Below are 12,975 nucleotides of genomic sequence, written 5' to 3' on the forward strand. Positions count from 1 at the left end.
GCCATCACCTGCTACCTCCTCGGATACGTACACCTAGGATACAAGAAGCTGGAATTGGAAGCAGAGCTAGGAATTGAACCCGGGCACTCCGATACGGGATGTAGGCATCCCAAGTGAGATGTGAACTCCTGCGTCCCTGCCCGCTCCCTCTGTTGGTTTTGTGTGAACTGTGCACACGCAGCACCTTTATTCCCCAGGTGTATTCTCAGCAGACTCATTGCGTTTTCTGAATGAGGGATCAGGTCAGTCCTCACCTCAGGTGTCTTGTTCGTTAATCCTCACCTTTCTCTTTTTTTTCTCCAACCCCCATCCCGGCCTCCCGAAGGCAACCCTACCTGCCAACAAAAATCTCAAGCTTTCGTCAGAAACAAAGCCTCACAAAGGTTTGTTTTCGGATGAGGAGGACTCTGAGGTACGGAACTCTTTTTTTCCCTCAGCTCTGGGTCTCAGTGTGTGCATGTGATGTTCGAAACTTCCCCAAATTGTTTTTCTCAGTAAGGGTACCAGGGACTGCAGCAAGCTCCCAAACACTGGAAGTAAAAAGTTAAGCTGATTTTGATGTAGAACACTGGGAAATCCATGCATACAAGTAGACTTTTTAAAGAACCATTTAGTTCTTTGAACGGAATCTCTTGAGATCATACAGTCTTTGGGAAGCAGAATGTATACAGGATTGTACCCTTTGGACTTTGAATCCATTGCGTCTCCTTGGAGGAAAATGATTGTCTAGGATGCTTGGATTTTAGATTATTTCTTGGTCTACGGGAGATGTAGGCTGAGCAGCGCGGAGACCAGCGTGTCTCACTCCCTAGTGGGCGTGGTGCAGTGTGTGCCACCACCATGTGTCCTGACTAGTCACAGCTTGCTGATAGACGTGGTTCGTAGACTGCCCAGGGCCTTCCAGGCACAGTGGTGTTGGCTCACGGGCTTTGCTGCTATTGCAGACGTAGGTCCTTGTAGGACTAATTTTTGGCCAGCCTTTTAAAGGATCGGAAACTTGTGTGGGAGCGGAATGTGGACCTGGCAGAAATTGACATGTGATTGCAAGCCAGTGTGGATGTCAGGGTGAGCTCTCAGGGTTGGCCTGTGCACTCCCAGCCGGGCTGGAGGCTTAGGAACTCTGAGGAAGCAGTGCTTAGCCTTGGTGTCAGTCACACCTTTGCGCCTGGCTTTCATCCAAGGCTCCTGTGCACAAGTTAGCGATTATCCAGGGTCCAGCAAAGCCAAAGTCCCGACCCGAGGCACTGCCCAAGGGTGCCCACACGCTCAGCTCTGCACATTGTCTCCTGTCACCTGCTGGAGCCCTCAGCCTTGTCATCAGGCACCCAGCGCTTGGGGAATCTCCACAGGGGTCTTGCCCCTGTGCAGCACGCTCCCAAGTATCTGGGCCATTTTTCACTGCCTCCCAGGGTATATGTTAGGAAGCTAGATTCAGAGCAGAGTAGCTGGTGCTGGAACCAGCACTCCAAGATGGGGTGTGGGCATCCCAAGCGGCGGCTTAACCTGCCGACGCGCAGCGCCTGCTCCTAGGCCCTGCCATTTTTAAGCCGCTGTCTCAGCTGCCTTCCCCCTCTGACCAGAGCAGCCCAGACACATGGCAGACACCGTGTCCAAGTCTCTGGTGCCTTCTATCGAGCTGATGCTCTGCAAGCTAATAATGTGGAGTAACCAGCAACTTTCATCTCTGTCCAATAGGATTTGTTTTCTTCTCAAAATACAAGCAAGTCAAAAGGTGCACCTCTCCTGCCTAGCAAGCTGCCCACGTCAGTCTCCCTTTTCGATGATGAAGATGAAGAGGTAAGCACGGCAGTTGCAACGTGGATAATTTATTTTGGGATTACCAGGAAATGGTTGCCGAGGTAACCATGTGGCCAGAGGCGCAACAGTAGAAGGTGGTGATGGGGAAACCGGCTCCCTCGAGCTAGTTCACCAAAATATCTGTTTCTGTTTCAGTGACTGTTAGGTTTTCCTTGCTATACATGGGGAGGACAGCAGACTCATGACCTAGTCATGGAAGGCTTTATAGATTTCACTGTATTATTTCCTTAGTTTACTTACTTGTTTTTGAGAGGCAGGGAGAGAGAGCGAGCGAGCGAGCTCCCCTTCACTGCCTCACTCCCCAGATGTCTGCAGGAGCCAGGCTGCTTCAGCCAGGGGCCAGCATTGCAATCCAGGTCTCCCACATGGGTGACGGGAACACGATTGCTTAGGTCATCACCTGCTGTCTCCCAGGAGGCTCCAGTCAGGAACCAGAGCTGGGTACTTAACCCAGGCCACTTTCATGTTGAATGTGGGCATCATAACTAATGTCTTAGCCAAAGGCCTGCCCCAGATTTTATTTTTTGGAATCTGCCTTTGAGAAGTTGTTTTTAGAGGGTGGATCCTTTTTATGCCCAATGGTCACCACAGAAGTCTTGGATAAGGTAGGAGTGAACGGGAGAAGATGGCCATGGGGAGACCTTGCTTTTCTTCCCAGCCCAGGGTGGCGACTCCAAAGCTGGGGAGAGAAATAAGGAAAGGAAGTCCATCTGTCCCCTTGGGCAGGCCAGGCCCTTAGGACGTGGCATCAGGACTCCGGGCCCATTGGCAAGCCAGAAACCTTCAGCAGTTAACTTGGCCTGTGTCAGCCTTGCGGCCTGACAGTAAGTCAGGTCTTAGTGACAGCTAAGACAAACAGCAAACGTTAAGACGGTAATAGAGAAAGTTTGCAGAGGCGATGCGTTTGGCCTAGTGGGTAGGATGCCCAGCGTCCCACATTGGAGTGCCTGGGTCAGGACCTGCTTCCAGCTCCGGACTCCGACTTCCTGCTCGTGCAAGCCCTGGGAGGCAACAGTGACAGCTCTCGTAACTGGGTTCCTGCCACCCATGCGGGAGACTTGGACTGAGTTCCTGGCTTCAGCCTTGACCCAGCCCCAGGTGTTGTCAGCATTTGGAGAACCAGTGAATGGGAGCGTGCTCGCTTGCTCTCTGCCTCCCAAAAAAGAAGCTTTTCTCTCCAAAGCTGTTGTGTTCTGTACCTGACTGGAAACTCACTACCACTTTGGCGCAGGAGACAGTCTTGGGTTTTCTGCTGGTTGGGGGAAGTTGTCCTACCGTTCTGCCTTCCGTTTTTCCAGGATAACCTTTTTGGGGCGACAGCTGCTAAGAAGCCGACATCGTCTCTGCCAGTTCAGAGTCAGGAGAAGGCAAAGCCTCCAGTGCCCTCCACGAAGAAAGCACCTGCCTTACTATTCAGCAGTGACGAGGAGGTGGGTTAACACTCCTTGTTTCTCCTTTGGAGGAGGAGGTTATTGGGTGGGAATTTAGGAAAATGTTTTCTATTTATTTGAGAGAGAGACAAAGAGGGAGACAGAGATCAGTCACCCATCTGCTGTTTCTCTCCCTACATGCCTGCGATGGGCAGGGCTAGGCCAGGCCTAAGCTGCTATCTCCCAGTGCGCACCTTGGCAGGAAGCTGGAATAGAGAGCAGAGACGGGACTCAAACGCAGGCACTGTGATGGATTGTGGGCAGCCCAAGTGGTGGCCTAATCGTTGTGTCAAATGCCTGCCCGTTTGAGGATTTAAGAGTTACAGCTAACCTCAATGTTTCATTTTCTTTTTCCTATTTTACATCTAGCAAATTGCAATCACCAAACTTATCACAAAATTTCGTCTGTTCTTAAATACAAAAAAGTAGACTAACAGTCTTTTCCAATGGTTAAGAATAAGTGTAGCACGCTCCCCCTTTCCCAAACAAAGTGTAGTTCATGCTAATTCAAATGAGTCAGGCCATGTCGGGAAGCCAGGATTTCTCCCCCATCACAGGACTCACGGCTGAGGTTGCAGAAGCACAAGACGTGACTGAAAGCATGCACGTTTATTCTAGGTGGCTTTTAGGTGTCCCTCGAGCTCTCAGAAATGCAGACCCTGAAATACAGGGAGCCCTGTGTGCATTTTATGCCGAGTGTGATGAAGTAGATAGTTGTGGAGAGGCCTGTTTGTTCAGGTTCTTCTCTGTGTCTCCGGAGACGAGGCCATTCCCTTCTGCTGGTGCAGGGGAGACAGACACTCTGCAGTGGGAGTCTTAGGCCTGTTCGAGAGAGGAGAGGACGCTCAGAGAATCTTGTAGGGCCTGCTTTAAGAGAGAAGGGCGAAGGAGAGGTCAGAGAGATCTTCTGAAATGCCAAAGCACTGTAGCCTAGGTAGGCCTTCCCATACCCCGTCGGCTCTGTCTTGTTAAATGACTAGTGTGTCTCATTGCTGGAAGTCTAACTAGACACGATGGGACCAACCTCTGTGAGTGGAGCGCCTTTATTTTGTAGGAGTCTTAATGTCCATTTGTGTCCTGGATGCATGTTAGCAAAATCAACAGTGAGTGTGCTTTAGCCTCTCTTCAGATTTCACTGGGCTGAAGAAGACTTTAAATACAGTGCTCGAAATATCCTGAGCATCAGAATCTTCCTCGTTGATAATTATTGGTTTTTGTTAAACATAGTGGGTAAGTTATAAGGATACAAAGTAGACAGGTAGATCCCAGATATATCCATATTTTTTTAAAGATGTATTTATTTATTTGAAAGGCAGAGTTACACAGAGAGAAGAGAGGCAGAGAGAGAGAAAGAGAGGTCTAACATCCGATGGTTCATTCCCTAGTGGGCCGCAACAGCCGGAGCTGCGCCAATCCGAAGCCAGGAGCCAGGAGCTTCTTCCAGGTCTTCCATGTATGTGCAGGGGCCCAAGGACTTAGGCCATCTTCTACTGCTTTCGCAGGCCATAGCAGAGAGCTGGATTGAAAGTGGAGCCCCGGGTCTCGGACCAGCACCCACATGGGATGCCGGCACTTCAGGCCACGGTGTTAATACACTGCGCCACAGCGCCGGCCCCTATCCATGTTTTTATTGAAATAAATTTAAAATGGCACACATCACTTGCTTTTTCTGCTCAAATGAATGAATTTATGGTGGATTCCTTTTGTTTTTTTCCTGGTAAGCTTGTTCCTACCAGAATGTTGCGATGGTGTGGGGAAAATAAAAATCATTAGCTGCTGTTGGGAGCCAGAGGGCACCCGGACTGGAGATCTGTTGCCATCTGGGAGCTCTAAAGAGTGGATCCCACTGCCAGGGACTCTGAATTCATTAGCTTGGGCTTCAGCCCTGTCGCAGCCCCTAGAAGCTCGTTAGCGGACTCTGGTGTGTCATCACGGCTGAGCTCCACTGCCCTAGCGCAGCCCCTCTCCAGCCTCCACTCGGGAGGAAGTCACCTGGGGAGGTGCAGGCTCTAATTCGGAAAGTCTGAGGTGGGTGTGAGCTTCCACAGATTGCAAGGACCAGAGGACCTCCTCTTAAGCAAGTGCTTGGCAGTTGCTCCGATCAGCAGGCGTGAGCACAGCCAGGAAGCGTTTCCTTCAGTGCTTCCTAAAAAAGCCAGGCATAGATATCCAAGGGTGCCCAGCAGTTTTCAGTGGGCCTCATTTCCTGGATGTTGCATTTTTACACCTTTATTTATTTATTTACTTATTTTGCAGCCTACTTAGGGATTTTTAATTGAAATACCCTTCTGCTCCAATGTGGAGAGTTTTTTTTTATTTTTATTTTTTTACCTTCCTGTCCCTTGTTCCCTCTGTAATTCATTTGGATTCCCTAAATAGTCAAGTGCTAGAACCACAGAGGGGAGGAACTGCATTGGCAGTGAGTGGAGGAGGAGGCAGGTATGAGAAGGTGTGTGCGGTCAGAGGGCCCAGCCATCGAGATGGGAGTTCAAGAAGAGTCCTGGACTTGAGCCTCCTGCAGCAGTGACACTCTTAGTACTTGGTTTCAATTAGTTTAATAAATGTAACTGTTGGACCGGTGCTGTGGCTCACTTGGTTAATCCTCTACCTGCGGTGGGCACCGGTTCTAGTCCCAGTTGCTCCTCTTCCAGTCCAACTCTCTGCTGTGGCCCTGGAGGGCAGTGGAGGATGGCCCAAGTGTTTGGGCTCCTGCACCCACGTGGGAGACCAGGGGGAGGCACCTGGCTCCTGGCTTCAGATTGGTGTAGCTCTGGCCATGGCAGCCATTTGGGAGGTGAACGGAGGGAGGACCTTTCTCTCTGTCTCTCTCTCTCTCACTGTGTAAATCTATCTGTCAAATAAATTCTAAAAAAAAGTAATTGTTATTGCACTCCCCACAATACAGTCTACATTGCCACTGGGCTTTTGATACATGTATTTTATGTTTTAAGGACCAGTGGAATATTCCTGACTCAAAGACCAACCCGGTGTCTGACAGCTCGTCTAAAGAAGACTCTAGACCCGCCACAGGCCAGGAGGCCAAGGCCGTGGGAAAGACCAGTCTCTTTGAGGAGGACGATGAAGATGATCTGTTTGCTATTGCCAAGGACAGGTGCGGCATGTGTGGTAACAGGAAGGGGGTTGATGCTCAGGACGGTCAGCATGTCACATGACTGCTGGCTGTCGGTCACCTGACAGGCACACAGCTGTGCTTCCCTCACCCCCGCACTTGCCTTCAGGCATCCTTATCTGATTTCCCTTCTCTGTTGTTATTGTGTTAGCCTGAAAACGCCACCTCTTTGGTCACCATTTTTACGTACAGTTTGTTGGGTTTTGTTTTTGGGTTTTGCTGTTCTCTGGCTGCCTTAAACAATGTGGAGTGTGGTCAGGATTACTCGGAAGTTTATCGCACGGGTGGGGATCCGCTCTGCGTGGAATGCCTTCCCCATCTCTGCCCAGCCATGCGTTCTCCCAGCAGCTGCAGAGGGCGCACCGCGGGGCCCCGGGGCTCTCTGCAGCAGCACTCGGGCTGAACTCGCACAGAGCCTGCTGCCAGCTAGCCGTGGGTTCAGAACAGCACGCCTGCACAGGCTTTTTTTTTTCTCTCAAGAGCCTTAAATGATCACTTTGAAATTCAGTTCGCTGCTAGTAGCACAGAAAGGCAGCTGAGGGGCCGTGTAAATGCTGTGCACTGGTATGGCCAGAGGCTTCATCTCCCGGATTCAGAAGCAGCTCAGATCTCTATCTCCAAGTGCCCTCATCTCCTCAGACACCACCCAGTCTCCTTAGGCCCTTGTGACCTGACACCTGGATGTCTCTTGACCTCTGGTTAAAAACGGAGGCTCTGGAACCCCCATGTCTGACACCAGATTCTGGCCCTCGGACCGTTTGTGTCTGAATAACCTTGGACAAGTTACCAAATGTCTCTGTGCCTCAGTGTTCTCCTCTGTTGAATAGCAGTAGTAAGAGCACGTCTCGCGGCCGGTGCCGCAGCTCACTAGGCTAATCCTCTGCCTTGCGGCGCCGGCACACCGGGTTCTAGTCCCGGTCGGGGTACCAGATTCTGTCCCGGTTGCCCCTCTTCCAGGCCAGCTCTCTGCTGTGGCCAGGGAGTGCAGTGGAGGATGGCCCAAGTGCTTGGGCCCTGCACCCCATGGGAGACCAGGATAAGTACCTGGCTCCTGCCATCGGATCAGCACGGTGTGCCGGCCGCAGCGCGCCGGCCATTGGAGGGTGAACCAACGGCAAAGGAAGACCTTTCTCTCTGTCTCTCTCTCTCTCACTGTCCACTCTGCCTGTCAAAAAAAAAAAAAAAAAAAAAAATCTCGCACGGGATGGTTGTGATGATTGGGTGAAATCATGGAGTGCTCAGTAGCACAGCGGCTGGTGCACGGGCAGTACTCAGGTCACCGTTGCTCATCACGAGTGCAGGGTGCATGTTTCGTACCTTCCTCTGTGTTGTACTCTCTCCTGGGATGCTCCTCCTCTTCCCCAACGGGTGTCTTACCAGACTCAGTGTAAGTCTTCACTTGGGAGAAGCCTGCTCTCCCCAAACAGATGAGAGAGAGAAGGGTTAGCATGAGAGCCTAGGGCAGGCAACAGCTGCACCTCCACGTGCCTCCGCTGCGGTTGAGCGTTTTCTGCACTGGAGGAAGATCCCCTGTTCACACTTATGCTGCCTGACACACACAGTCATCAGTTTGAGGTGTGAAACAGGTCTCATCGGTGAGGCCTGAGACGGACCACACACAATAGCTGGCTTTGTCTGCTCCTTGCTCATTCTGCCTCCAATTGTTCCTGACGTTACTGCTAATATTCAGTGCTTGGGAAGTAATTCATAGCTTTCGTCAGGTCTCCAAAGAAGCTTTGTTCTGATAGGAGGAGTGGGCATAGATATAGAATTAAACCCTCGTGTACTGTCGGTGAGAAAGTAGTGTCGCCACGTGGGAAAATGATTTGGCTGTTCTTCAAATGTTAGACCTGGTTTGCCGTATGACTCAGTAAATCCACCCGTATAAAAATGAAAATGTATGTCTGTTTAAACCCTTGTCCACGATATTCACTGTAGCATTATGCATAATAGCCAAAAAAAAAAAAGTGGAAGTAACCCAGGTGCCCATCAACTTGACAACTGGAGAAACAAAACTGTAGACTCTGGTGATGTAGAGGGAGACAGTGCTGGTACCTGGCTGGGGCACAAGTGAGTGTGGCAGCGTTAGGTGAGTTGAGAGGAGCCGGTCGCAGCACCTGCTCCTGTGAGAGGTCCACGATGGGTGCACCTGCAGACAGAGCAGGATGCTGAGCCAGTGGCCGAGGGGAACAAGCGTGAGGAGGGACTGCTCGTGGGTGTGGTGGGTCCTGCGTGGGGCAGGGTGAACTTGGATTGCGATGGCAGCTGCACACCTCTGTGGTTCACTAGAAGTGGCTGAGGTGTATGCTTTGAAAGGGTGAGGTTTCTGGTGTGTGACTTATATGTCAGTAAAACTACGATGAAAAGAAAATGGAAACTAGGTCACAGGTGTGCACCCCCAGCTGTTCCTGGCGTTGGGATGGCTGGGCCTCCTGGCCACCCTAGGAGGTGGGCCTGGGCCCTCTTTGGCCCTCCTCTGCCGTGGGAGGTGGTGGGAGATGAGGTTACACTGGTGAGTGCTAAGCTGGGTGCACCCAGGCTGAGTGGAAATTACTGTGTGGGGGCAGAGGGTCCTGGGTTCTTCCACATAAGGGTGGGGGCAGAGGCTGCTGATTGGCCGAGTGCAATCTTACTCCTTCAAAGCTGTTCCAGGCCACTTTGAACTGTGTGATATCCACCGATGTAACTTGGGTGTTTTAGTGTTTAAGGGGCCTCCTGCAAGTGTGGCCCTCGAAGGAATGTTGTTTTGTGTTCTGAATCACATTTGCCCTTCGGTTTCTTTGTTTAGCCAAAAGAAGATCCAGAGAGCGTCGCTCCTCTTCGAAGACGATGCTGACAGCAGTGGCAGCTCTCTCTTTGGCTCCCCGCCTGCGCCTGCACCACCTACAGCAAAGGTATTCCTGGGATGCGTCTGACACCTGCCCTCCTGGGCAGAGCCTTCCTTGCAGGAGAACTTGTTTACCTGGTTTTAAGGAAGCACACCTGCGGACCCTGGAGATGGAGAGAAGGTCTCCTCCGTGTTCCTCAGCCCCGTCACCCATCAGTGTCAGGACAGGGAAACCGAGTCTCAGACAGAAGACGGGGCCCAGGAGTTCTCCCGTTAGGCTGCCGGTGAGGGAGCCTGTGACACGTGTTAGTGTTCTTGTCCCTTTTTTGTATGATTTGCCACTCAGGGATAAAGGAAGGCAGTTCTCCTATGCTGCACCATGTGCCAACGCTAAAGGAAGCAGGCCAGTCACAGAGGGACAGAGAGTGCGTGAGTCTACTGATAGGAGGCGTCCAGGGTGGTCAGATCCAGAGAAGCAGCCTGGTGGCTGCAGGGGAAATGGGGCGTTAGTGCTTAATGGTGCCAAGGTTCAGGTTTGCGAGGTGAGCAAGATGGGTGGTGTGACGGTTACACAAGAATGTGCACTTAGAAGTGGGTGAGGTCTGTTTTTATGTTATTTGCTCTTTTTCGCACCATAATAAAAGTGGTTTTTTTTTCTTTTTTAGTTAGAGTACTTGATAATGGGGAAAAGGTCAAGAGTAGTTGCCAGGGCTAAGTGCCCCACCACAGTCACCTCATGATGGCCATGTCAGAATGGGGTCTTGCAGGGTGTGAGGAAGCTGCCTCGGGACCACTTTGCCCAGAGATCCAGGCAGGCTGGGGTCCTGCTTGCCCTCCCCTCCTCTGCCACATCCCACCACACTCCCGCCGAGGGCACAGAGGGAAGCCAGGACACTGGCTATTGCAGAGAGCCTGGAGAGAAGTTTGGAGTGTCTCGGCTGGGCCTCGTGGAGACCTCCCTCATCTGAGCTGGCTCGGCCCCAGGGGCCAGGAATCAAGCCGACCTAGAGCCTCCTGTGAGCACTCTGCCTCCAGCCAGGCGTGTTCCAGGCAGAAGGAAGTGCAAGGTGGCAGGGAAGGGATGACCCCACTCCCAACTAGGGTGGGAGCCACCTCAGTTCACAATTGCAGCTCCCCAACCCCTGTGCTTGAACACCCTGTCCCCACCCTGATGATCGGTGACCACGTTCCCAATACTTGCACACCCGGGGGTCCTTTCTCTGCCTCCTCCAGGGGATGCAGGTAAAGAAGCCCCAAGCAGCCAGGGGACCTGGGACTCCCTTCCTGGCTTCCAGAAGCGGCACTTGGTGCTTCTTCTACACCTCCTAGGAATTTTTTGTCTAAAGTCTTTATTTAATGTGTGACTGCCTTTTCTAGAAAGATTTACCAAATGTACAAGGAGTGTAGTGTCTCCACTCCTTGCCTTTCCTTAGAGGGAGCCATTGGTAGCCACGTGGATCCTGCCAGGCCTGTTCCTAGGGAGTCATACTTGTTTTAATTGAAAGGAGATCATAGTGTACATTTTGTAAAAGCTTTTTTTTTTTTTTTTTTTTTGAAAGAGGAAGATCTTCCATCTGCTGGTTTACTCTCCAGATGCCAACAACAGCCAGGGCTGGGCCAGGCCAAAGCCAGGAGCCAGGAGCGCCATCCTGGTCCCTGATGTGGGTGTAGGACCCCACACTCTTGTGCTGTCCTCTGCTGCTCGTTAGCGGGGAGCTGCGTGGGAAGTAGAATAGCCTGGACTCAAACTGGCGCCGCAGTACTGGCTGAAACCACTGCGTCCTAACACCAGCCCTGTGTTACACATTTGTTAAGCATGGTTTTTCCCTCCTCTGTGTGTGTGTTTTATTCTGTAAGTAGAGCTCCACTTTGCTCTTTGTCCCATTGAATACCGGGACCTGTGTGACCTTTCTCTGTGGTGGAGCATTAAGTCGATTACCATTTCTGGCCAGTCTTCCCACGCCTGCTGCTTTATCACCCTTAGCCTTGAACGTGGAGAGAAATTCTTCCCTGCCATACTCTTTCCCATCATCCGCTCCTTGCTCTTGCTGGAGTTCTCATCTTAGAGGAGGGCTTGGTCCCCTTGTTCACCACCTCCGCTTAGCCTGCGATACCACCTGGGAACTTGGTCCCATTTGGCCTTTTCCTGTCTCACTCACACTCTGCTCTACATTGGTGTGTTCTCAGTCACTCGTCCTGTCCCAGAACACTCCAGAGGAAGTCGCCACTTCTTTAGTCTAGAAAAGTCTTCATATTTTCAGACATAGTAGAAACAGTGACTTAACCTCTGAAAGCCTCCCGGGGAAGCCACATGGCAGCAATGAAGTAAAAGCACTTTCCTCGCCCCTCTGATGTGAAGAGGGGTCGCAGCACTTTCGGCCCTGGGGAGGTGGGCCATCAGCTTTGGGCCCTGCTGCTGCTTCCCAGGGGCCCCTTGCATCTTGCCAGAGAATAGGACTGTCCACCTAGTGGCTCCATGGGTAAGAGCAGGGAGGTCTGATTGGTTTTCCTTGGCAGGTTATAAATAACCGACACTAGTGGATGAAGTCACTTAAGTAACCTAATGAGATTGGGAGGCTCTGGACAGGTAAAGCCTATTTCTGGCTGAGCAGTTAGTGTATACAGATTGTACCATCTGTGAAGAAAATCAGCTCTAGACAACCACGGGCAAAAGATACATTTACAGAGATCCTACAATCTTTTTTTTTTTTAACATTTATGATTTGAAAGGCAAAGGAACAGAGTTGAGAGGGAAGGGCAGAGACTTTCCATTCGCAGGTTTATTCCCCAAATGCCCACAACAGCCAGAGCTGAGCGAGGCTAAAACCAGGAACCAGGAACTCCATCCTAGTCTCCCACGTGGGTGCCAGGGGCCCAAGTGCTTGGCCTATCATCCACTGCTTTCCAGGAACATTAGCAGGGAGCTGGATTGGAAGCGGAGCAGCTGGGACTCAGAACCAGTGCTCCAGCATGGGATGTCAGGCTTGCTAGTGGCAGCTTAACCTGTTGGACCACATTGCCAGCCCTTAGGGGATCTTAAAGCAAGTCAGTTGTGCCTCGGTGATAAGCCAGTCAAAATACATTTAGGACAGGGAGTTTGTTCTCAAGAACTTGTTGGTAAGTAGCTTGCCCAAGGATGCTGGTAACCCGAGTAAGTCACATGACCCCAGCTCTCTGCATCCTAGAGTGGAAAGAGGCACGAGATGGGCTCGGGTGTGTGCAGACGTGCGTTGAGCACCTGACTTGATGTAAAATGTGACTGGCCTCAGAAATGCAGCAAAGGGTCCTTTCACGTGGATGGCCAATCAGATGAGTGCCAGCTGTTAAGTTAGGAGGAAGGTAGAAGGCAAGGGCCGGCTGGACAGAGGAGCACTATGTTTATTTAGCAAAGCGACTGACAATGAAAAGAACAGGAAAACCTTCCTGGGTGACACCCGAGCTGGGCCTTGCTAGGAAGATGAGGAAGGAGGGTCCACCTCTTCAGGCGGTGGGGGACTGTTGTGTGCAAGTTTGCAGTAAGGAATAGCAGGGAGCGACAAAGCTCAGGTGAGTACGGACACAGTGGGGTGTCTGTCACTTGTCTTTTGTCTAGAATGCCAGGGGTGCAGGCAACAGTCTGCAGGGATTTTTATTTCAGCAGGACGTCGCCGGTTGACATCTTAGTTGAAATGTAGGAGGAGGGAGGCAGAGCGACAGAGACTGGTGATTGGCAGAGGTCAGGAGCAGAGTGCAGGCAGTGTGGGAATGATGGAAGCAGGCGTGCTGTGGCC

At 51.5% G+C, this 12,975-nt stretch overlaps 1 protein-coding gene across 5 annotated transcripts in view; it reads left to right on the plus strand.

Moving 5' to 3' along the window:
* LOC100343496 (WASH complex subunit 2A) overlaps positions 1-12,975 on the plus strand; it is a 58,191-nt gene that overhangs the window by 31,498 nt on the left and 13,718 nt on the right. For all 5 annotated transcript variants that reach the window (XM_008269863.5, XM_008269864.5, XM_008269865.5 and 2 more), the window contains exons 16-20: positions 326-412; positions 1,696-1,797; positions 3,117-3,248; positions 6,200-6,360; positions 9,167-9,272. In XM_008269863.5, coding sequence (XP_008268085.1) covers positions 326-412; positions 1,696-1,797; positions 3,117-3,248; positions 6,200-6,360; positions 9,167-9,272 — 588 coding nt within the window. The remainder of the gene's footprint in view (positions 1-325; positions 413-1,695; positions 1,798-3,116; positions 3,249-6,199; positions 6,361-9,166; positions 9,273-12,975) is intronic.

The sequence above is a fragment of the Oryctolagus cuniculus genome, chromosome 15 (genome assembly GCF_051225735.1).
Source record: "Oryctolagus cuniculus isolate XC-2025 breed Fujian yellow rabbit chromosome 15, ASM5122573v1, whole genome shotgun sequence".
NCBI classification, from domain to species: Eukaryota; Metazoa; Chordata; class Mammalia; order Lagomorpha; family Leporidae; genus Oryctolagus; species Oryctolagus cuniculus.